Raw genomic sequence first — 25,720 nt, 5'->3', positions numbered from 1 at the left:
TTAATAGTAGTAGGCCTAGCAGTGGGACTAATAACCACCATAGTTTAAAAAGTGTGGGAAGTGTTGGCAATATTTTGAGACCCCTGGAACAACTCTAAAGTAACATGAAAAAATTGTGTTATTTCTTTTGGTAACAAAATTGCACTTACACAACTACGGATGATCCCCTACATGTATATGATGCTGAATTTCTTTTAGAGGATTAATTTTGTTTTTTTTCCCATCCAAATTGATATCTTCCTTGACTTCTTTCTTTAGGCTCTAGTAGCAACTCCTGCTTATAAAGCATTCTAAAAACTGTGATTCAAAAAACATGAATTTCTGTTTAGCAAAGAAAGGCCCTTATGATTTACTCTTCCTACCTTTTTAGCCTAATCTCCGCTTTTCAGTACCAACCCATGGCCAATTAGACCATATCTACTGCTCTTTCATGCCTCCTTATCCTTACATTCCATTGGAATTCCCATACATTCCCTTGGAATGGCCTTCAGTTTACCCTGAATTCTTTTTCTAGCTATGTCATTCATCCTCTTACCCAGGCTAGAAGGAAGTTCTCCCAGCCTTTCTTATCCCTCCATCGGATTTAGATCGCCGTATTGTACATATTGTATTATAATTGCCAGTTAGTACTAACTACTCTTGTCTACTTTCAAGTTGGCCTTTAAGAGTAGATACTTGGTTATATTCCTCTTTAACGGTATCAAAACCTATCATGAAGCAGGCACACACACAAACATGCGTTAAAAAAATTAAATTATGTTTGTTGCAAGCCTTACATCTTCCATTAAATCTGTTCTCTTCAATCTGAATTCATGTTTTCTCTTTTGCAAATCCTACTGTATTATTGTCAGAACTACTTTCAAACTAATTCTCTAATCATTTCATTTCATAATTGGTTCATTTTGCATGCCTTCCCTGCCCTCCCCCTTCACGCTCCACTCACCCATCCTGCCCTGGCAAACAGTGTCTTACCTGCTGTCTCATGGCACGACAGTAGTTTTAAATCTGGCTGTATTTTAGCAACATCATATTTGTGCTACATGTGTGTGCTAGTCCGTTTCAGTCGTGTCCGACTCTTTGCAACCCCATGGACTGTAGCCCACCAAGCTCCTCTGTCCCTCGGATTCTCCAGGCAAGAATACTGGAATGGGTTGCCATGCCCTTTTCCAGGGGATCTTCCTGACTCAGGGATTGAACCTGTGTCTCCTACAGCTCCTGCATTGCAGATGGACTGCTGAGCCACGGAGGGAAGCCCATTTGTGCCCTAGCCAATCCCAAACTGAAGTCTGTACTTATTAAAAAGCCACCCCGGTGACTGTCATGTGAATGCACGATTGCAAATTACAGAGAAAAACCATTATCTGATTTTAAAAAGTTAAAATAATTTTGAGACTTTCTGATAATAAGTTGACAGTATTAGGACACTGGCACAAATAGAAGACATGGGGAGGAAAGGATAAAATGTTTTGGTGGAGACAGATTTTTCAGATGATTTTTTTCTGTAGATAGAGTATCTTGATATTGATTGCATCTGTCTCTTTTTTAAAAGATCAATACCATAGGTTACATGTTGTATGATTGCATTTATATAACCATTGTGAAATGATACAATTTTAGCATGGAGAACAGATGAAGCCAGAAGTTAGGTAAAAAGTGTGTGCTTATAAAACGGCAACATACGGGATCCAGTGGTGATGGGGTTGTTCAGTATCTTGTCTGTGGATACATGAACCTACACAGTGATAAAATTGTACCAAACTAAATATACACATTCATAAATGAGTACAAGTAAAGCTGGGGAAATTTTTTTAAAAGTGTGTCAAGTGAAAGGAAATTGAATGACAAACAGAAGCCAGTTTAAATGTGAATGGTACTTCCTGTGGTTAGAGCCCAACTCTAGTTTAGAAACAATGAGGAACATCTCTTTTTTTAAGGAGATTTTTTTTTAATTATGGAAAATCTATTTATCATGAGCATCTTTTTTGAACCCCCATGAGAACTGAGATGGACTTCCTTCCCTAATATAGTTCAGTATAAGTAGAAAGAGTCCTGAAGTCTGAGACCAAAGTTGTGGGCTCAGATTTAAACTGTTTAAAGCTCTGACATTGAGCTTGTCACCAAATGGTCTTATCCTGCTCATTTTTATAAACAGGGCTCATATTATTATTGTGAACAGTAAGTGTGATTAGATTTGTGGCTATATGTACAAATGCAAGTAATTGTTAGAATTTTTCTCTATAATTCATTTGTCCTCTATCTTTTGTTTTTTTATTGATCTTCCCTAAAGGTTATGGTACTCTGTTCTTTTCTGAGCATGTTCTCGATTCATCTCTCTGCTTCTACCCCAAGATGCCTTCCCTGGCATAATTCCATGTTGAAGCTCTGTAGTATAAATCTCAGGAGTGTGTGTGTGTGTGTGAATTCAGGAGAGAGTATCTGTGTAGTGCTCTAACCCACTTGTCCTTTCTACTCCTGTAGGGGAAACCCAAGAAGAAGCTTATTGACAGGAAGAACACGGTAACTGATTTTTAAAAGTTGAGAAATTCTTTCCCTGTGCATAATATGTGGCCATGCACAGACTAAGCATGATACTTTACATAACCATTTTCAGTATTGAAGCACTATTCTGTGGCAAACTTTTTACAAACTAAGTTTGGGATTTATATTTTTTAACTACAAATATATCATTTCAATGATAGTAGTTGTGTTTGGCTATGTGAGAGAGCCCAAAGTCTTCGTGAGATTTCAAGATCAATCTCAGGCTAAATTCAAAGACAATGTTATGTTTTGGCCTTGGCATACCTGGGGCATACAGGTATGGGACTTTGTACCATATAGCACTGAGCAGAACTACTTGCAGTTTACCTTGGAACTAGAAGTGTGCAAAATATCTGTGGCTCCTAATTTTGGCAGAAGAGAGGAAGGGCTTAGAAGAATGACTGGGGTGGCCTTGCCCAACTGAAAACTGCAGCCAGAATAAGAACTCTTAACCCTAAATACATACCTTTCAGTTTGAGAGATTGCATACATCCCCTTTGTGCTGTTTCTCTTCAAAAAACACAGTGATAATAAGAAAGAAACTCCTATATTTAGCTTTTTCTTTTGCATTTAAGAATTTAAGATAAATTTGGTTTTCTCATCCAAATCTTTTGAAGCATAAATCTGATTTTTCTTTAAAGGAGGAAAATATGATAGCCATTTAATTTAGGGAAAACTGAGAAAAATAAACTTTTATAGTTTGTTTCTAAATGAAAGTCATGCTTAGCTTATAAATTTTCTCCAGTTATTAGTCAAGGAATACATTTCATAGATATACTACTGTCAATTTAGAAATTAGGGGAAAAAACTTCAACAACAAGAATATTTATTTAAACGTTGGTGGGTTTTGTTCTTTAGGACATTTTATGTGTCATCAGAACTGGTTTTCTGGTGGTATATAAGCAAATAAAAGGTTCATTTAAAAAAATTAAAATTATTAAGAGTATGTTCTTTGACTGCAATGAAGTTAGAAATCAATAACAATAGAAAATATCCAGATATTTTGGAATTAAACAACACATTTCTAACTAATCAATGGCTCAAAGAAGAACTCATGAGGAAAATTCAAAACGATCATGAAAATAGAACATTAAAATGTGTGAGGTGCAGCCAAAGTACTGTTTGCTTGTGTGTGTTTGGGGCGGGGGATGGGGGGCGGGGGCGTGTGATTTATAACTTTAATACTTGTACTAGGAAACAGGACTAGATCACTGATCTAATGTTCACTTTTATGAAACTAGGAAATGAAGAGTGACCAAAAGTAAGTTGAAGAAAGAAAATGATAAAGGGCAGACCAATTAAATACAAGACAAACAATAAAGAAAATTAATAAAAATCCAATAGCAGAATTGATAAACTCTTAAGTAGATTTATCTAGAAAAAGAGAAAACACTGATTGCCAATGTCAGATAGTAAAGTGGGGCTATCACTATGGATCCTACAGACATAAAAAGAATATTATGGGAATATTATTATTATTAACAACCTGATTTCACTATTTTGACAACCTGAATGAAATGTCTGAATTCCCTGTGGGGAGAGAACTCTCAGTAAAACTGATACAAACTGAAATAGAAATTTTGAATAGCCCTATGCTTAATCAGAATATTGAATTTATAAAAAAAAAAAAAACTTTCCTACAAAGCACACTGCAAGTCATTTCACTGGTGAATTGTATCAATATTTGAGGAAGAACATATACCAGTCTTAAAGAAATTCTTTCCAAAAAAATAGGCAAGGGTTCTTCCCAATTCATTTTATGATACCAGAAGTGTATGGCATGAAAACTTGACAAAAACATTTTAAAAAATTATAGGCTTATATCTACATGAACATAGACACAAATTTCTTAAAAGAATAATAGCAAATAGAGTTGATTAGTATATGAAAAGGATAATACAGATGGCTAAAGTGAGATTTTCCCCAGTAAGGCACAGTTGGTTTAAGGTTTGAGAATTAGTCAATTTAATTTCCTATATATTAAATAAAGGGGAAAAAAACCCAATGATCATTTTATTAGCTGCAAAAAGACCCCAAACAACCCACATATGTTGAATTGATAAAATTAAATACATGTTATGAGAAAAATTCTTAGTAAATCAGGCATAGAAGAGAACTTCAATCTGATAAAGGCCTTCTATGAAAAACCTAATTCTAATGTCAAACTGAAATATTGAAGGCTTTACCCCTATGATTAGTAATTAGGCAAGATGTCTGCTCTTACCACTTGTATTTCCTTTATGGTAGAGTTCCTAAACAGTACAGTAAAACGAGGGATAGAAAAAGAAATAAGAGGTATACAGATTAGAAACGAAGAGGTTAAAATCTTTCCTCTTAGATGACATGATCAGGTTAGTAGAAAATTCTAAGGCATATACAGAATGATTATAAGAACTTACAAGTGCTCTTAGCAAGGTCTTGGCATATAAGGTCAAAATTCTTAGGGATAAATTTTACAACTATGCTTACTATCTATATATTAAAAACTCCGGAATGTTACTTAAAGAGACTAAAGAAGATCTAAATAAGTACAGTGATATGTCATGTTCATGGTTTAGAAAACTTAATATTGTAAGCATTCATTCTCCACAAAATGATCTAAAGAATATTGTAGCAATTTTTTGGTGGAAATTGACCGTTTTTTTTTTTTTTTTTTTCAGTGTATTTAAAAATGCAGAGGAGTTAGAATATCCAAAGTAATCTTGAAAAAGACCTAAAGTACCTGACTTAAAGGAATATTATGCTGTAGTAATGAAAACTTACAAATTTATCAGTGAAACAGAATAAAAAGCCCAGAAATGGGCCCTTATGACTTTAAACAAGAGGCCTAACGTAATCCAATGGGGAAAGGAAACTTGGAAACTTTTTAACAGATGGGGGTGAAACTGGATATTGTATTTTAAAAAATGAACCTCAACCTCTATTGCCCACAAAAATTATAGGTGATTCATAGACATAGACATAAAAAATATTGCTATAAAACTTTGTGAGTGAAATTATCTTTGTAACTTTGGGCTTGGCAGAAGTTTTTAGATATGACACAGAAAGCAGTAAGCAAAAAGGAAAAAAATGATAAGTTAAATTTCCTCAATAATAAAAATTTTGTTTATTAAAAACACTTTTAAGAAAATTATTAGGCAAGCCATAGTTTTGATCCATCTCAAAAATATGCTAATAAATGAGTTCATACTATATTATTCTATTTTTATGAAGTTGTAGGACAGGTAAATCCAAAACGTGATGAAAAAATTCAGAACAGTTTCCTTGAGGAGTATGAGGGAGGGGTTTACTAGGAAGGGATGTGAGGACTTTCTGAGGAGGTAGAATGTTAGAATTTGGGTTGCATAGCTCTAGGTCTTATCAAATGGACATATGGACATTTAATATTTGGGTATTTCACTGTATATTATTTTTAGGTTACAGAAAAGAGAAGGGAAAAAAGTTCAAAGCCCTATAAAGCAAATATTGACCTCTAGATCCCAATAATTTCCATCAGTTAAGTGTTTAGGAGTGAAGTGCATTGATGTCTTTGTGCAACTTTGAAATGCTTAAAAAATTAAGTGGATTGGTATTTGGATAGAAAAAGAGAAGATTAAATATATATGTGATGAAATAAATATAGTAAAATATTCATTGTAGAAACTGGCCAGTGGGTATACAGATGTTCACTGTATAATTCTATTTAAATATTTCATAAAATGTTAGAAAGATAAAAGGAAATACATGTAGATAAAAGCTATTACAATTTATTTATAAGGAGTTCAATTGTTTATTAAATCAGAAGTATTTATAGTATGTTGGGTGTATGCTGAGCAGTCTCAGAAGTGTCACTGACCAGTGAGAAAAGACAAGCGCGGGCCTTGCCCTCAGAGAACTATACACACAGTTCTGTCTCCTCCCCTAGCGCTCCCTACTGCCATGCCTTGTAATAGTGGTGAGTTGTATGTCTGTTCAGGGTTCCTTAGAAGCTTATAGTTGTTATTTTAAACATCAGATTTGTTTTATTTTCTTTATTATTTAATTATCTAAAACCATTTTCACAACTGTGTGTGGGGGGCTAACATTCAGTTGTTGAGATTATGATAAACTGGGGTTGAACAATTTTTAAAAGTTTATTAATTTGCTTCCCTTTTCTGCCCCCGGTGTCAGGACATTTCCAGTTCTTAGCTCAATGTCCTGCTCTAGAGAGGAGGCCTTCAAAATATTTATGTCCAGACTATCCAACCAGAAATCCCTAGAAGTCTTAAATAGACCAGAAGACACAGCCTTTCTATCATACTCAGGGACTGAAAACTCCTAGGGGAATGACGATGAATTATGACCTCAAAGTGGTCCTCAACCTTTTGGTACCGGGGCGGGTTTTGGGGAAGGTGATTTTTCCGTAGGTGGGGTAGAGGGGATTGTTTGGGGATGATTCTGGTGCATTGCATTGATTGTGCACTTTGTTTCTATTGTTATTATGTGGGCCCCACCCCAGATCATCAGGCATTAGATCCCCGAGATTGGAGAGCCCCGTTCTAAAGAGTTCACAAGAGAGAGAGTTCAGAGCCAACCAGTTAGATCTTGAGTTCTGGGTGCACAGCATTGGCTGCCTGCTTTCCAACACTAATGTGGATACATCTTTTCTGACTTGGTGACCCAAGAACCCTGTCTCTCTTTGGTGACCTGGATTTCTCTGCCTGTCCTATACTCTGCCCAGTCCTTGTGTGGAGGGCTGATGATGCCTGTCACTTCCCTAATTTTATGATTTTTCTGATGCCTAGTGTAGCTGTGGCTGTCCCTCTCCCCATCCATGACCTGATTGAATTTGGCATTGTCCCCCATCTGTTGCCTTCCCTTGTCTGTGCCTCTCACCCTAACTCCTGACCTGTGCTCAACACCGGGGGAGTCCCTGCCACCTCTCCCCAGCTCCTCCTCTAACTCAGTGTGCTCCGAGGGAGACGTCCCTCCTGTTGGAGTGCTTGAGACTTAACGCGTCCCAAGATCATAGTGACTTTTCACAAGGACGCTCTCTGCCCATGAGTCTCATTCAGGTCTGTCCTGCTCTCATCACAGATTATCAGCTCTTTCCTCAACAGCTGCTAAATCTGTATTCATTAAATACTGCCTACTTCAAAAGAATGTTTGTATCATTCTAAGTTATAATGAATAAATAATAAGTACACCTCTGGCCGTCCCTCAGCTTAAGAACTGAAGTGTTGCCAGTATCTCAAGTCATTCTAGGCTTGGGAGTTGGTAGCACTTTATGGTCTCTGCACTGAATAGTCAGCCCGTATTGTTGGATAGATAAAAATGCTTAACCATTGTCTTCAGACATATTTTTGTTCACAACATTTAACAAATTCAGATAGGCCATTAGTGAAATTTTAACGTAGATTCCAATATTCCCATTTATTGGCCAGACATTTCAGAACTCACGAGAGTAACCATGCCTGATCTGACATCATGACAGAGTTCTATCAAGCTTAGTCTTGAATAAAAGAACTTCTGAAAGTTCTAGCTGCCATGTTTTTTCCTCACAGGATGGCGATTGATGGAGCACCAGAACTGAAGGTAGAGAGTATGAATTCAAGGGCCAAGCTGCACGCTGCTCTCTATGAGAGGAAGCTCCTGTCTCTGGAGGTGCGAAAACGTAGACGACGGAGTGGCAGATTAAGGGCAATGAGGCCAAAATACCCAGGTACCTGCCGGGGAGCCTTCACCAAGCTCCAATATCTGTGTCCTGTCAGACTGATGCAATCAGCTTCTTAACTAGTACTTAATGAATCAGGACTTCCCTGATCACATACGCTTACTTTTTTTTTTTGATATATATACTCTTTTCCTCTGAAACTCATTTCAAAAAAATCATTCTTCCATTCTATAATATTTGTGTTGAAGACTATCTGAAGCACACACATGTGGGCTTTTGCTCTTATTCCAGCATCATTTTGCTACCTGATACTTAGCTTAAGTTCAGTGGAACCCCCGAGCATTCTTATTTGGAGTTTTCATGATTAGGTATGAAGTCCAATTTATCCTTTGGCATTTGCTGAATGGTGTAAGTATTTTAAACACAAACAGAAAAGGGGGAATTTCTTTCTCTCCCAGAATCTCCCATGTTATAGATCTATTTGTCACTGACAAATTGACTTCTCTTTCTCCCTCCTCCTTTTGTTTGTTGAGTGCCTGTGTCAGCCACATTAGTCACTGCAGTTTTACTGACAGATAAAAAAAGCCGTGGCCCTTGTCTTCAAAGACCTGCCAAAGCCGTGAAGGAGAAGGAGAATGGATAAACAAAGGGTGGAAAGATATCCCCCTGCTCTGTGTACCTCCATGAAAAGCATCCCTCTAGAAACTTTTAACACACTGTTGGGATCGCTAAAAAGTTTTCTGCCTAGAGATGTGAGACAGCCATTGGTATTGTGATGAGAAGCATCATCTCTAATGAAGATCATTAGTAGGTTTTTAGAAGGTATAAGATTGGAGAGGGGCGTGTGTGTGCTGTTAACATGGTGCATTATTTGCCATCCGATTTAGAAATGGGTTTTTACTAAAAGGATAAAAGGAAGGTATTGGGAGAGAGGAAAATTTAATCCTTTTTTCAGCAACATTAGTGATTCTTCGCATTTAGTGATTACCCAACCAGCTGAAATGAATGTTAAAACTGAGACAGAGAGTGAAGAAGAGGAAGAAGTTGCATTAGACAATGAAGATGAAGAACAGGAAGCTTACCAGGAGGAGTCTGCAGGGTCCCTTGGAGAAAATCAAGCCAAATACACACCCTCACTGACTGTTATGATAGAAAATTCACCCAAAGAAAATGCCATGAAGGTTCCTGAGTGGAATAACAAAGGTGAACAATGCTGCAAAATTGAAACTCAGGAGCCAGAGCCTAAATTTAACCTGATGCAGATCCTGCAAGATAATGGCAATCTTAGGTATGTATCTTTCCTAATTATTCTGGTAAAACCGAAAGCAGGTCATTTGTACTGTGCACCAGGGTATTGTGCTAGTGGCTTTATAGCCATTTTTCATTTTCATTTCATCAGTCCTGAATGATGAGGAGGAGTAAATCATGTGAATATTAGGTGGCAGAATATTCCAGGCAGAGCAGCAAGTATAAAAACCCTGCAATTGAAATGAGCTTGGCAAGTCTGAGGAATATAGATTAGTGGTGTGGAGTTATGTGGAGAAAAGGGTGTGGTAAGAAGTGAGACTAAAAAATTGGATGTCATTTGATCATAAAGGGCCATAGAGGAGCCTGGACTTTTTTCTAGATAATTTTTAAGCAGATGAGTGATATGGTCAGATCTTGATTTAGGAAGTAAATTCTGGTCGCATTGTGGGATAGTGATTGATAAGAGGAGAAGTAAGGGTAAAGATCGAAGGCAGGAGGAGAAGGGGATGACAGAGGATGAGATGGTTGGATGGCATCACCAGCTCAATAGACATAAGTTTCAGCAAGCTCTGGGAGATGATGAAGGACAGGGAAGCCTGGTGTGCTGCAGTCCATGGGGTCGGAAAGAGTCAGACACGACTGAACAGCGACAAAGGGTAGAGCACTGAGTTAGGGGCTGTTCAAGTAGCCCAGAGCCGGGAAGATGAAGGCCCTATCAGAGCAATGGCTATAGGAGTGAAGAGGATGGGATGGAGTTAATGAAATTTGCAAGTTAAAGTTGCTAGGGCTTGGTCTTTGTGGATGTAAGAACCCCACAGAGCCTATATTTTTGCAAATTTGGTCACGTGATATTGCAGCCAGTCAATATAAGGAGCACAGGAGTTTGTTTCATGATAAAAATAATGTGTTTTGTTTGGGACACAGTGAGGTGGAAGAGCTCTAGGGTGAAAATGTTCAGTAGATAGGTGAAAATACAGCTTTGTAAGTCGGAGTTGAATAGGACTGTACAGCTTCAGAGTGGATGAACTTGTTTATTTCAGTTTAGTTCGGTAAACATGGACAATGAGAAAAGGAAGAGAATTGAGGCCTGGAGAAAACCAACATTCTATAGTAAGAGATCAGGAAATAGCAGTTAGAGAGATGGCTATAAAAGTGGGAGGAGACAGGGTGGTAAGCTACAAGAAGAGAGTTTCAAGCTAAAGAGTGAGTGCCTCGGGCAGCCCAGTTTAGAATGAGGCCTCTGAACAGTCTCTTGCATTTATGACATGGGTGTGGACTTTGTGGATAGAAGAGAAACTGAGCTGAGTAAATAGGAAAGCAAGTGTGAAATGGCTTTTTCAGAGGGTTTGACAATGAATGAAAGGAAGGTGAGAACTCATCAGAGAGCAGGCTAAGAGAAAAAAGATTTCTTAAGATAGGGATTCTGGAGCTGATTTATAGATTAGGGGGAGGATTTGATGGTAAAAGAATTAAAGATACATACAGGAATGGATATATTGTCGTATAGGAAGGTATAAAGAGGCCAGTGGAGGGGTGCCTCGCCATCTTAAGTCAGAAAGAAAGTACTAGGCGTGCGACCATGCCCAGTCATGTCCAACTCTTTGTGACCCCATGGACTGCAGCCCACCAGGCTCCTTTGTCCATGGAATTGTACAGGCAAAAATACTGGAGTGGGTTGCCATTTCCTACCCCAGGGGATCTTCCTGATCCAGGGATTGAACCCCCGTCTCTAATTTCCTTTGCACTGGGAGGCAGATTCTTTACCACTGAGCTGCCTGGGAAGTCCCTAAAGCACTGTGGGTTGAATGCAATGATTAGAAGTTAAAGAGTCAGGAAGTGTAAGTGTTCAGGCACAGTGGCCTTTATTTTCTAAGCTGGAGGTCACTTCTTAAAGCGCAAGGCTGGAGGGTGCTGTTGGTGTTTAGGGGGTTGGAGGGTAGGTTGAGGTTTGGAGTGGTGCGTGGAGAATGAGCACGGCTCCGTTAGTGGGGAGCACACCGAGCTCTGTCAGAAGACTTGGCTGTGACTTTTCATTGCTTACCAGCTGACTGTGTGATCACGGGCAAGTCAGCGTGTCTCAGTTTTCTTTTCCATTAGGCCACGTGATCAGGTTAGACATGGACAGGTTTTTCAGACTGGGCTCTCTAGAGGGGAAAGAAGAATCCACTGAATGAAATGGAACATTTCAAAACCACTGAATTATATTCTAAGGTCCTTTTCAGCAGTAACATTCTACTTAGATGTTGTAGAAATAAATTAGTTACTCCTAAATCTCACACATCTCACTTTCAATGAGTAAGCTGTTATAATTGCAGGGTGTGTTCGTATAAATCAGTGGTTTTCAAATTCTGTTCCCCTGAGCTGCCTCTCATTGTATGGGATATCTCAGCGGCTACTGAGGGATCTGAGGGGTGGTCCGTGGCAAGGCTTCAAGACTCCAAGCCCCAGCCCACTAGTTGTATATTTTGTATCCTGAGGATCTACAAAGGCTTTTATGTTTTAAAAATAGATTTCTCCAGTGTAAATCATTCTAGCATTTTGGCTTGTTTGTTGCAGATTTCTAGCTGACCAGTATCTCCAACACCTTAGGGCACAACCTCAGGATTAACATCTCACAGATCTCTGTAGTAAGGTTTGTTGTTGTTGTTTAGCTACGAAGTCATCACCAACTCTTTTGTGACCCCATGGAAGTTCTCTTAGTGGGGTTTTTAGAAATGGAAAACTCAATACTTGTTCATTTGATTTACAACAATGATATGCCACAAAATAATGATTGAAATCTCAACTTCCAAGCAATAATTCCTTTATCCAAAGACTTCTGTATTTTAATATTAGAGGAATAATCGATAAAATTGGGTATGTTGCTACATTTGCAGGTATCTGAAACATGACACTTGTAGCTCATTATATTGCAAGTGAATTTGTTGGCCAAAGTGGAGAGGTTTTTTGTTTTTGTTTTTTTTTTTCCCCTTCACTTTGACTTGAAAATAATTTGTTGGAGGGAAAGCTTATGGGAATGGTTGAGAGGAAAGTGATATATGGTCTCCAGAACAAGGATTTTAAGTGTGGCCTTGATGAGAAACGTTTGAAAATACACATTTCAAAATCATATTGTGCTCCCCTACGCTGCTCTTACTAGTGACAAAGGTGCAGCTTTGTGTTTCACAAACACAAGATCTGCTTGAAAGGCAGATCTACCTCTGTCCCTTCCGACACACACAGAAGCTAGACAGAGACCCTCTAGGATTTCCAGTTTACTCTGGACCAGTCCTTCGTCCTGACCTTGGGGAACAGTGAGTAGAGAGCATTCAGTGACGGCATGTGTGAAAAGTGTAAACAGAGCTTGTGTTGGGCTCTAATCCTCACTGACGTACTTTTGGCTAGTATGTCAGAAGGCCGAGCAGCTGAAGTAACCAAAAGCTCTCCTGAAGGAAAACAGATCTCCCGCAGTTCGCAGCTGAAGTGAAAGTCACCAGTGGTTTCTTGGTACTTCTGTCTGCTGAAGGCTAGCTTGGTCAAATTCCCTTGTTGCCTGCCTAGGGCCCCAGCGGAAGTCAGCGGGGTTCTTCAGCGTTGTCGCTGAGGTGCTCTGTACTGAATGCACACGTGTCTTTTTCCCACCAAACATCTGGGCTCGTCCTAGCCCATCAGTGCCTCTGCACCAGACTCTGTTGGATCTCGCTCATTTGTTCTGGGCTCCAGCCACTCCCGTCTTGCAGTTGAGAAAAAAGCCTGACCTTAAAATTTGGTCTCAAAAGTTCCTTCGTAAGATTTATCTCTTTGCAGCTTTGGAGGATTTCGCACACCCAGAATCAGTTGCCATAACAAAAGCCATCCTTTTGTAGTAACTGAACTGAACTGAACTGAAAGGGTCCATGGCACTAGTGGTAAAGAAGCTGCCTGCCAGTGCATGATACGTAAGAGACGCAGGTTGGATCCCTGGGTTGGGAAGACCCCCTGGAGGAGGGCGTGGCAACCCACTCCAGTGTTCTTGTCTGGAGAATCCCATGAACAGAGGAGCCTGGCGGGCTACAGCCCATGGGGTCACATAGAGTCGGACATGACAAAAGTGACGGGACACACATAAGCACAGAGGCAGAAAAGCCTTTCTGTATCAATACAAAGGTTCTTACGAAAAGTCAGTACTTTCCTGTCCATTTCCTCAAGAAAGTTGTTTAAAAGTTCAAAGAGATAAGAGTAGAAAAGATGAATCTCTTTTCTTGTTTGATTTTTTTTCCCCCATGTGGCAATAATGAGAAAATAAGTAGAATTCTTCATCTCTCATTCTTTAAATAGAAAAAGCAGAAATCTCATGTGCTGGGTAGAAGGAATCTTTATTCAGTGACTGTATGATGGGCTTCATTTTTCGTAGCCATCCTAATAGAAGGATCCTCAAAGGCCACATTGAGAAAGGCAAGCACGCATTTGGTTGGTGCACCATTCTGTCTCATAACGGTGTGTTGTTTTGGATTTCTGTAGCAAAGTGCAGGCCCGAATAGCATTCTCTGCCTATCTCCAGCATGTTCAAATCCGCCTGATGAAAGACAGTGGAAGTCAAACGTTCAGTGCCAGCTGGGCTGCCAAAGAGGATGAACAGATGGTGAGGTTCTTCTTGTTGGAACCTTTTTAGTTTCCCCTTTTTTCTTTCTCTCTATTCCTTCCCTCTCTTTCTCCCTTACCTCCCTCTTTCTTTCTTTATTCCTTTCTTTCTTGGTTCCCTATACTAAGGTACAGAACAGTATACTTCTGGAGAAGGAATCCTTCCACGGTGTAGCTTATAGATTTCTCTTACTTTACTATGAATTAAATCTTGAATCTGGAGCAATATGCGTTGAGGTGTCCGTTTTCTTCATTCTGAAAATGGAAACTGAGTCCTCATTAGACGTCAGGCCTATGCAAAGCCCTAGAAGAGGATAACAATTTTCAGGGTCCTTTCCCAAGCAGCTTCACATTGTATTAACTCTTTAAGATAGACACTGTCATCCCCATTTTGCGGATGAGGAAACAAAGACCTAGAGAAGGGGGGCCTGCCTGTTGTCCTGTAGCTCGTATGTGGTGAACCTGGAACTTAGACTCAGGTATTACAGTTGTGCATGATTTCCTGTTGTCCTGTAGCTCGTATGTGGTGAACCTGGAACTTAGACTCAGGTATTACAGTTGTGCATGATTTCCTGTTGTCCTGTAGCTCGTATGTGGTGAACCTGGAACTTAGACTCAGGTGTTACAGTTGTGCATGATTTCCTGTTGTCCTGTAGCTCGTATGTGGTGAACCTGGAACTTAGACTCAGGTGTTACAGTTGTGCATGATTTCCTTTTGCACTGTTTCCATGGATCGGAAGGCATTTGATTTCTACCCTAAGGGGTGGAGTTACCTCTTTCAAAGTCAACACTTTATCACAGGCCCTCTGAGAATGTACCATCCTCCAGTTAAACTTTTTTTTTCTTTACTAGTTGTTACTTTATAAAGTTCTTAGATTACTGAAAACAAACTTGTGTAATGATTTTTACTATACATAAGTCATTCGAACCTGCCTAAAATTTAATATTCTAGCAAGGTTTTCCTTTTTGGATCAGAATGACAGGAAGCCTCAAGCTCTTTGGAAAGGTCAGTGCTTATAGAAGAAGCCACAGCCATTCTTTACTTTTTTACCACAGAGATCTGTCACTGAAAGGAGAGGGACCTCTAAGTCTGAGAAAGCTGCCTCCTTTGGCCAGCTCACGGTGACCCTACTGTAATTTTCAGTTCTCCGCATATGAGAGGCATACAGTATGCTGGGCTTATTATAAAAACATGATGGATATCCCAGAAAACAACTCGTGAATTTAAAGTAGCCAATGCAACCCAGAGATAAAACCTTGTGTGTTGTGAATAATTCTTCAACCATCAGTGGAAAATGTTAGCTCTGCTCTTTCCAAGTGGAAAATTGAAACTGCCTTTTTGAGAGTCAGTTTGTCTGCTCCACTGTGAAAAAATAATGTTTTAGTATAGCAGCTTAAACCACCCTATAGTAAAGACAACAGAGTGGAACTATGAAATCCAACCCTCTGGTAATGAGACTATTTCTTTATGTTGGAGTAAATTGGCACGAAAGAACAATGAACCAAAATCAAATTCAAGAAGAAAAGAAAAATAGCTCAGAAGAGAATAACCATTGCAGCTGCTGGCTTAGAATTCACCCAGGATTTCAATGGGGCTTTTAATAGGAATATTTAGGATTATCACTGCAGAACTTAGTATCAATTCTGTGCATTCCCAAATGAAAATCTATCTAGACAGCAAAACCTCACCCATTACCTGGTGATTGTGGCAGTGGTCTTGTTTATGAGGAAGGTGGGTGTAGAATTGCCTTCTCTGATCCAAGTTGAATGATCTGATTGCTATTCAGATTTCAAAATCCTTTGCCCCATCTCAAATGAGGTGTATCTCTTCTACCCCTTAATGACTTTTCACTGTGCTCCCCATGCCAACACACAACTCTAAAAGCATGCTTATTCTTGGGGAAGAAAAAATCAATAAATAAAAAGCTATTGCCTTTCAAGCTTAGTAACAATTCTTTCAGTTTGTCACTAAACGTTTTAAGTCAGGAGTTTCTCCTCTTCACGTTTATCCTTCATTATCCATTCATTCCTTAACCTCTTTGTTCCATTCCCTTTACTGTGCTGAAAGTAGTTGTGGTCATTTCTCAACTCAGCCTCTTGGAAGCTTGTGACATGGGTACCTTCCTGCCTTGGCTTCCATAACACTGTTTTCTCCTGGATTTCTTCGTGCATTTCTAATACTTCTGTCATGGTTTGTTGTTGCTGATTGTTTGTTTTCTGATTCTTCCTCCTCTTTCCTACCTCAAAGTGTCAGTATTTCTGTATTCCTTCTCTCCCTTCTCGTCTTTGATGACTTCCTGTGCTTCCAAGGTTTTAGTTTCTGCTACCTTTGTCTTTTCCTAAGCACTTTTCTCTGATCACCCTATTAGAAGTGATGGCTGCGGTTTGGATTATTGTAGTACTTTGTATATATGAGTAGTGGTACTTTTACAGCTATTACTTTATTACATAGATATTTGCATACAGACTTGATTTTTATTTTCTTATTGTCAGCTTATTAAGGGAAGATGCTACATTTGTTTTGTTTTGTTTTGTTTTGTTCTTGTCTGGCTGTATTCTTGTTATACCTAATATGTTTGCTCTGGGTCTTATTTGTTGAAGAGTGTAGTATACTTCTTCTTAGCTCTCTATTGTATAATCCCCTTGTAGCTTGTCTTCTGTTGCTTAGCACAATCTCTTCTTTTTCTCCCCAATGGCTCTCTAATTTATAGGAGCTAGTGGTTCGTTTCCTCAAGCGAGCATCAAGTAACCTCCAGCACTCACTGAGGATGGTATTACCCAGTCGGAGACTGGCACTTCTGGAACGCAGAAGAATCCTGGCCCACCAGCTGGGTGACTTTATCTCTGTGTACAACAAGGTAGGTGGTTCATCCGTTAGTCCTGTGCTTTGGATCACCACCCACTGTCAGAAACAGGCTAGAAGCCTCTGTCCAGCTGGGTGAAGAGGATCTTTTTCCCTTCTAGCATCATCGTGTGCTGTGTATGACGGTTATGGGGAGTTAGACCTCACTCCTTAACTCAGCTCGTCTGAAAAGCTACTTATTACTTGTGAAGGCCCAGAGGCCATAGTTCACTCTCATGCAGAAGCATATTCCTTTTGAGTGCTGTTGTATCTGAGATGAATCCTGGGCTGTGTGAATTTGCATTGTCATTACTGTGCCTGGAGACAGTGGTGAACTGACTATATGAGAACAAATTTGAACTGTGGATTTAATGGAATGACACAGTCTTGTTTCCTGAGAGAGTTATACTTTGTTCTCTAGAACGTTTTAGATAGTGACTTCGTTTTACAACCAAGCCCAGAAAATTGACTATTTAGTGAAACTAGTTGGCAAAGCATCTTTTATCCAAGGGTCTTAGAATACTTTAGAAATGTCATTTTGGAGTGGGAGGAGCTGGGAGTGTGCCCATTTTTCAGAGAGGAAATCTGAGTCCTGGAAATGTAAATAGCTTTTGTGGAATGTGTGGAATGGTCAGTACAAGATCAACACAACAAATCCATAGCTGCATAGCTACTCTAGCTCTGTTGAGAATTTTGTCTTATGTAAGTGAAGAATTTATGCAATTTGGATGCTGCTATAGAAGTGTCTTCCAAGTCTGAGCTTTCCTCCTCCTAATTGTAACAAAATAACAGTGTCTCTATTGTCATGCTTCAAGTGTGACCACAGACATCAACAAGGTCTTTTTTTTTCACAGGGCTACCTGAGTATATAAGTAAAAACATGATAAAAATTTATGTTTATTCTGCAACTCTGAGTTGGAAACTTTAAAATGTTTCATGAAATGATGGCAGAAAATAATATACCAAGTTTATAGGTGGCCAAAGGACATTGAAGAAGTGGATGTCTTTTCTATAAAGACAAATTGACCCAGTGATAATGAAACCAGATGATGAATTATGCATTTATCAGGAGTCAGTTTTATCTTGTTTTTCTTTGGGATTGGGGGCTGGATAGGAAACAGAACAAATGGCTGAAAAGAAATCAAAGAAGAAACTTGAGGAAGAAGAGGAAGATGGGGTGAATTCGGAAAACTTTCAGGAGTTCATCAGACAAGCAAGGTAGAAGACATTCTCCACTAATAAACTAGAATCTTATTCTGTCTTCCACACTGCCCCATTGAATTCCCAGTATTCTCTTGTTTCTAACGTGGATGTGAGTACAGTCACTTATAAGAAGAGAAAAAGGGTTCATAGTCTTTGTGTCTCCATATCTCAGCCAGTTATTGGCAGTTGTCATGGTTTCAGTTATCAAAACACTGCTGCTGGGCATCTGGGCTATATTTCTAGACAGCCTTCAAAGTACACACCACTTAAAGTGCTGAGGGAGCACTTTGGAAATTTGAAGTTAGAGGCTTCTAGTGTTTACTGGATCTGAATTTATTCCTGCCCTACTGATGCAGTGGAGATGACCACATTTTGCCTACATTGAGTGGGTTGAGGAGTTGGCAGTTGTTCAGTACTATGAGGGTTATGCCTAATTTATATAAAATAAAACAAGTCCTTCATGCTTAAGGTTAGCCTTTAGGGATGGAAAATATCAACATTCAGCTCTCTATCTTAATACAAATTAGCCAGGCCACTTTGTCCATTTACAGTGTGTTTGCAAAGGAAGAAGTAATAAAGGCATTTAATTTTTAATTTTATAAGACCTGTCCTTTTTCTTAAGTAGAGGGCTGGACAAAACTACTAAAATAAAGCATAAAATATGTGTAAATCTGCCTTAGTTAGTCTTCAGTCGTCAAAGTCCCAGTGGGGAGAAAAGCAGTAGAAAATCAACTCTTTGTTGATTTGTGACGTTAAGTCAGGTGGTGATTTATCAACCACCAACATAGTGTGATCTGTGTGTAATACTCTGTATGCAGCTAATTATAGCCCCAGGATCATGTGCTTAAACGTACAACAAACAAACACATCATTTTATAGGAGTTCATAATTGTGTAATGTTATTTTGTTGACATTCTTAGGTCTTGAGGAATACGGTTGATAAAGCAAGTATAGAAACAAAGCAAGAAGTAGTTTCTTACCTCACCATTGTGCAAATAGCAAAGAAGAAAGGCTGGATTATGTTCAGAAAGTGGCGCTCCTTTTAAAGTTAAAACATTAATTTCTAGTTCTTCCTAGACATCTTCAAAATCTCTGAAATATAAAAAAAAGAAACTAAAAAGCAACCTTTTAGGAAGTGAAGAGTGTTTCCCCTACCAGGCCTATTTGGCTGCTAAAAATTAATTATATGTACTGTTAACCAGTGATGTTGACTTGGAGATAAAGTATTTTAGAACATATTTACTACTGATGGTGGGTTGTGCTGATGGTTGGAAATATGCAGTAGCATCAGTTCTTTTATTACATTTGAGGTGGGACATGGATACCTGTGTGTGTCAGCGTTGGCAAATTCAGTTTACCCGCAGGAGTAGGCAGGAAAACATGTTATAAAATGAGCAGAGAGTAAGACAGGAGGTATAGAGCAGTTGATATCTTGGCCCACCTCGGTCTTTCCCTTTTCTGGGAAGGGCCAAATGAAACACACTGACAGGCAGAGGCGCTCGTCTGTTTGCACCCTCAGCTTTAGATCTTTGTGGTTTCTCGAGTTGCTTTCTGGTGGCTCTTTGCTGCTTTGGAGACCTTGGAGTTTACCCTGAGATTCACAGAAGCAGTTTCTGGGATTGTCACTGCAGTGTATTCTGAAGCTGGGATATAGGTTCTTTGTAATGATGCAGGAGTATTTTGCTTATTTGAAGGTCACTTATCTGGAACATTGACAGGCTCTGTGAAAAAAATGCAAAGGCCATTGAGGAGCTGCTACAGGTGTTAAAAAACCCAGACATGATATGTTTACTGCAAGAGTTCTAGTAAACAGGCCCTCTTCTATTTCCTTATGCTTTTCATTTTGTGGGTGTTCATAAAAAATGCATATAATTTCTATATTTGAAGTTACCTAGAGACTGTTTCAATCTCCATTGTATAGATGGTAAGGGAAATCTTCCCTGGATACCCTAGTGAATCTCCTTATTTATGACAAAGTGACTCCTTTAGTGAATATACTCCAATTATCTAGAAGTGGTAGGTGGACAAACTGTCAAGCTCCACATAATAAATATTTCAGACTTAGTGAACTCCACGTGGTCTTTATAGCATAGTCTTCTTTAAAAAATTTATAAACCATTCTTAGCTGGGAGCCATGCAGGAACAGACTGCTGATCAGTTGTGGCCCACAGTCGGTTCCTGGTTGACCCCTGATTTAGAACGTAGAACTTTCTGTATTGTAGCTACTGACTACTTGAAATGTGGCTATGTAACCAAGGAAATGGATCTTTAATTTTAATTCATTTAAATATAAATAGTCACATGTGACTAGTGGCTACCGTATTGGACAGTGCAGATCTAGAAAATTCACTGTGGAATAAATAAAACCTTGTTGTGCTTTAAAATTTTCTGACTACTTCATTTATTTTCCGTTTTAACTACCTATTAATAGGGAGTTTTCAGCTTGTGCTTTTCATTTCCCCCTTCTTCAGCTTACTCCATTTCCATAATAAAGTCTGGTGGAAAGATTTTCCAGAAGAGCTTCCTGTTCTGACCATCCTTTTTCTCCCCATTTCAGTGAGGCTGAACTGGAGGAGGTGTTGACTTTTTATACCCAAAAAAACAAGTCTGCGAGTGTCTTCCTGGGGACGCACTCAAAAAGTTCCAAAAACAGCAACAGTTTTTCTGATAGCGGGGCAAAGGGTGGTAAGTATGTTGGTTAATTAATGAAAAATAAGAAGAACAAGTGAAAAAGTGAGACGTGCAGAGGAGAACCAAAAATAATATGTTGCTAAGCACTAATAGACTCCAAGGTGGTGGAATTTTGTAGTTGTGGGGGTGGGAGAGTGAGGAAGCCGTGTGTTTTTGTCCTAAAAGTGGAAGAGGGTTATGTTCAAACTTTTTTTTTTCCTATGAAAATTAACAGTAGAGAGTTCAAGACAAGCTAATAACAGCTAACATTTTGTGAGAACTCATGTTACTGTTTATTGGACATGATCTTATTTTTTATGGAGAAGGTGCTATTATAAAACTTCTCTACGGATGAGGAAACAGAGCTGAAAGAGGTGGAGTGACTTGCTCAGGGGCGCCCAGCACTGTCCAGTGGAGCAGGAATCCAAACTTTAGTCTTCCTGACTCAGAGCTTGTGCTCTTAATCTCCGTTCTTCTGCTTCTCCTGATGATTACTTCTCACTCTCCTTACGTTTCTTTTGCTTCCTCCAGCTTATCACCATTTGCATTTGGGGTATGAGAATTCTTTGTTGTGCGGGATTATTCCCACATACCTGGTGGGATGTCTCATATCCTTAGTCACAAGCCCTAAATGCTACTGTCTTCCTTCAGTCATTGTGATAACCCAGTGTTCCCACAACATTTCAAAAATTTCTCACTGCTGGGGAACTCCAGGATTGGGGATTTTGAAACTGACGTGGACCAAACTATCCAGCCCATGTCATATGATCTAAAAAAAAATAACAGCAACACTCAGTTATAAACAAAGCTTGTGCTTCAAGTATAAGATGCATTTAAAATCTAGATGGGAGCATAAGACACAGATAATCAATATACTAATTTTGTAGTATGCTAACCACTAGATTCAGAGATGTAGACTTCTTTGCTACTCTTAAGGTGATCATAGCCTAATGTGGAAAGAGCCAAGACAATTGATCATCTAAAATGTAGGGTACGTTTTCCTGAGGAAGCAGTGTTAATGTTTTCAAAACTGATTAGCTGCAGGGGCTAGTCTAAAAGCCTGTCTAGCTCACTGTATAATTGAAGTATTATATTAGCAAAAATCCTTCTGAGTCCACCCTCTTCTTTGAGCTTTCCTAAATCTAAGTTCTAAAGCTAGTTTATTCATGTTTTCATTCATTCCTTTTACATATTTTTAAATAGACACCTATTAAGTGTCAGACGTTATGATAATAGTAGTTGCTAGAGAGAGCGGGAACCAGGACCGTCACAGTTCTTGACTTTATAATATTTATTGTCTGCTTGATGAAGTCGTATGAGTAAATTCAGGAAGAAGGTTGATAGAATCTCTGAAAAGATCCTATGACAGTGTTAGGAAAGGGAGACTGAGGAGTTTTTGTAATGGAAGGGGAACTGTGTACTAACCTAGGGAGGTGAGGTCCTAGCTTGGCATTCAGATAGTAACTTCTCCCCTGGCACTGTTGGGGAAGCCCTGACAACAGATACTAGCAGCACCTGTTTGTACAGGTGGATCCTCAGAGATTCTGGGGTTCATGTGTTAAGGACTACCTTTATGTAATACAGTAAGTCCCCTACATAACAAATGAATTCCATTCTGAGAGCGTGTTCATAAGTCCAATTTTATTTGTAAGTCCAACAAAGTTAGCCTAGGTTCCCAACTAAGTACCATAATAGGTTTATAATACTTTTCACACAAATAACACATAGAAAACAAACACAAAAAATAAAGCATTTCTAATCTTATAGTTCAGTGCCTTGAAAAAGCACAGTACTGTACAACAGGGCTTCCTTGGTGACTCAGTGGTAAAGAGTCCGCTTGACAATGCAGGAAATGCAGGCTGGATCTCTGGGTCGGGAAGATCCCCTGGAATAGGAAATGGCAAACCACTCCAGGACTCTTGCCAGGGAAATCTCATGGACAGAGGAGCCTGGCAGACTACAGGCCATGGGGTCTCGAAAGAGTTGGCCATGACTTAGCAACTAAACAACTGTACAGCAGCTGGCATACAGGGGCATGTTCGCATCTTTGAAAGTTTGCAACTTGAAGGTTTGTCTGTAGGAGACTTACTGTAACATTTATACCTAGCAATTCCAATGAAGATTAACTCTGGGCAGGCAGTAGGAAGGCCTCAATCAAGGGAACAACATTATGACATTTGATAGTATTTGTTCTTGTTTCAAACATGAGCCAACAAGTGTGTGACAGTATTACCACTGCTGATAGTGGTGGAAAGAAGAGAATTCATATGTCCTTATTCTTTCATTCTGAAAGATGATCTGTAAAATGGCCTTTCTTAAGTGTTTGTATGAACTTGGCCCTGAGAAAAGATTTTGGGACTATTTCTCTAAGTATATATGATTAGCTCTGGCTGTTCTGTTTCAAAATTCTGTAGTAGGAAAAGAAAACCTGATTTATTACAGTGGAAATTGATGTTACTAGAATGACTTTCTTATTGAATATGCTGATTAATAAGCAAATTCACTCAACTTATTCAAGGAAAACTGAGATTAAGATACAGAGCTGTTGTGATATTCAGATATCATGCCAACAAATACTGGGGCTGTTATTTTCATCTCTTGGCAGTTCCCTGTCCGTATGTGTTGTGACTTGTTTGCTCCAGTGTGTACCACCAACCAGTTTAGTCTCTTAGTTCTGCAAATTTGAATTCTTGACAGAGGCATCTTACTGCCCTGGCATTCGTGCTAACTCGTTTCAGTTGTGTCTGACTCTTTGTGACCCTATGGACCATAATCCACCAGGCTCCTCTGTCCATGGGATTCTCCAGGCAAGAATACTGGAGTGGATTGCCATGCCCTCATCCAGGAAATCTTGCAAACCCGTGTCTCTTACATGGCCCGCGTTAGCAGGCGGGTTCTTGGCCACTAGCGCCACCTGGGGGAGCCCCTTTACCGCCCTCACTGTCTTTCCCAGGCAGGTCCTAGTTTGTTGGCAGTCCATGGATCGCTGCCCTGGCTTTCCATATCTTTCCCTGGTTTGGTCAGCTGGAGCTGGGCTTTGGGCTAGCTAGGCTAGTTTGGAATCATTTGCTTGGTGTCCCACTCAACAGGGATATGGACATGGCCATCCTTGGAAAAGTGCAGTGAGAAATGCAATAGTTCTTGGCACTGATTACTAGTTGCGTTATATTCTGGAAACAAAATTATGTGTAGAGTGGTGCTCTAGTGTTTGATTAGTGACAGAACCTCAGCTCAGTATTTATTTATTTCAGATCATCCTGAAACGATGGAAGAAGTGAAAATAAAGCAGCCCAAACAGCAACAGACAACAGAAATTCACTCTGATAAATTATCTCGTGAGTGACTTCAAACCTGCATAAATTTGTTACTCTCAGATAAATCTCTTAATAAAAAAGAAAACTCATCAGATATTAAATGATTTTAGGGCATGCAGCGTTACTCCAGAAAGCTCATTTTTCTTTGTTTTTCCTTCTCTGTTAGAATTTCCTTTTATCTACCAATAACCTATTAACATCTTTCCAAGGAATTTTTTACTTACTTAATGTTTCAAATTCTGAGCACTTGTTTCTAGAAGGGTGAAAATCAGAGGGAGAGGAGTTAGCTCTCATTACCAGAAACTTTGTCCTGATGCCCTTACGTTTATAAAACATCCGTTCTGGTTGATGGAGGTAGTCGCAAAGCCAGCTTTTAACAAGGACTAGAAATGAACTATTTCTAATGCCAGATTGTCTCAGTGGGCAAAATTCATTAAGTTCATGATGACTGCTCATTAAAATATGTATTTTTCATGGTATCTGTTTCATGCTAAGGTTAGTTTGGTGTTTAAAAATGTTCATGTTTACATATAGAGACTATGTGTTAGCTTTTCCTAACATGATCTGTTTTTGTTTGTTTGTTTTTATTTTAATAGGATTTACCACTTCAGCAGAAAAAGAGGCTAAATTAATCTATACCAATTCTTCTACTTCTTTCTCTGGTCCTGCTGCTACCCTTCTGCAGAAAATTCCCAACACCCACTTGTCATCTATTGTTACCACCCCTGACCTCTCACCAGGGCCAGGCCACCATTGTCTATCTCAGATCCCTCCAGCTATCCCCAGCATGCCTCACCAGCCAGCAGTTTTACTGAGCACAGTCCCTGAGAGTGCTCCTCTCTCCATGCATCCTGGGACACAGAACGTACCAAGCCCCGCTGGCCTGCCACGCTGTCGATCAGGCAGTTACACCATTGGCCCCTTTTCCTCTTTCCAAAGTGCTGCACACATCTATAGCCAGAAACTGTCTCGTCCCTCTTCAGCAAAGGCAGGTGAGTGAGAAAATGAAAGGGAGTCCACAATGTCAGCTCCTCCCCAGCCCCAATAAACACAGAATGTCATCTCTTCCCTTTGCTTTTTCTTTTGAAAGATAAAGGGATGCAGGCTGTGACTAAGGAAAAGTCTTGCATTTGGTCCAGTGACATTCATTTACTGATAAGAAAATGCAGCGCTTTCTTTTAGGTACTGAAGATAAAGAGATGAATAAAATAGGCCTTCTGTTTCCTGGGAGCTTACAGCGTGGTCAAGAGATAATTGTGATATCTGTCTTTTTGTTGTTGAGTTGTAAGTGTTCTTTATATATTCTGGGTACAAGTCCCTTGCCAGATGCTTGATTTAGAAGTGTTTTCTCTCATTCTGTTGTTTGTCATTTCATTTTCTTGATGCACAAAAGTTTTTAATCTTGATGAAATCTAATTTATTTTCTCTTTTGTTGCTTGTGCATTTGATATCATATCTGAAAAACTATTGCCTAACCCAAGGTCACAAAGATGTCTGTTTTTTTCTAAGAGTTTTATAGTTTAGGTCTTTTATCCATTTTGATAGAATTTTTTATATGGTGTGGCATAAAGGTCTTAACATCATTCTTTTGCGTGTGAATATTTAGTTGTCCCAGCACTATGTGTTGAAAGAGTATTATTTCCCTGTTGAATTGTCATGGCACTCTTGTGAAAA

At 39.3% G+C, this 25,720-nt stretch overlaps 1 protein-coding gene across 12 annotated transcripts in view; it reads left to right on the top strand.

Moving 5' to 3' along the window:
- The window catches only part of TTLL5 (tubulin tyrosine ligase like 5), a 316,526-nt gene that overhangs the window by 98,514 nt on the left and 192,292 nt on the right, over nt 1–25,720 (top strand). For 7 of the 12 annotated variants that reach the window (XM_070378475.1, XM_070378469.1, XM_070378470.1 and 4 more), the window contains 9 exons: nt 2,479–2,517; nt 8,061–8,218; nt 9,152–9,458; nt 13,898–14,018; nt 16,729–16,875; nt 17,974–18,077; nt 20,620–20,747; nt 23,984–24,067; nt 24,643–25,038. In XM_070378475.1, coding sequence (XP_070234576.1) covers nt 2,479–2,517; nt 8,061–8,218; nt 9,152–9,458; nt 13,898–14,018; nt 16,729–16,875; nt 17,974–18,077; nt 20,620–20,747; nt 23,984–24,067; nt 24,643–25,038 — 1,484 coding nt within the window. The remainder of the gene's footprint in view (nt 1–2,478; nt 2,518–8,060; nt 8,219–9,151; nt 9,459–13,897; nt 14,019–16,728; nt 16,876–17,973; nt 18,078–20,619; nt 20,748–23,983; nt 24,068–24,642; nt 25,039–25,720) is intronic. The other 5 variants (XM_070378474.1, XM_070378472.1, XM_014478783.2 and 2 more) reach the window with 2 other exon arrangements.

The sequence above is a fragment of the Bos mutus genome, chromosome 10, assembly GCF_027580195.1.
Source record: "Bos mutus isolate GX-2022 chromosome 10, NWIPB_WYAK_1.1, whole genome shotgun sequence".
In the NCBI taxonomy this organism is placed as follows: domain Eukaryota; kingdom Metazoa; phylum Chordata; class Mammalia; order Artiodactyla; family Bovidae; genus Bos; species Bos mutus.
The sequence above is the reverse complement of the archived record's forward strand: the minus strand, read 5'-3'. Positions and strand labels throughout refer to the sequence as shown.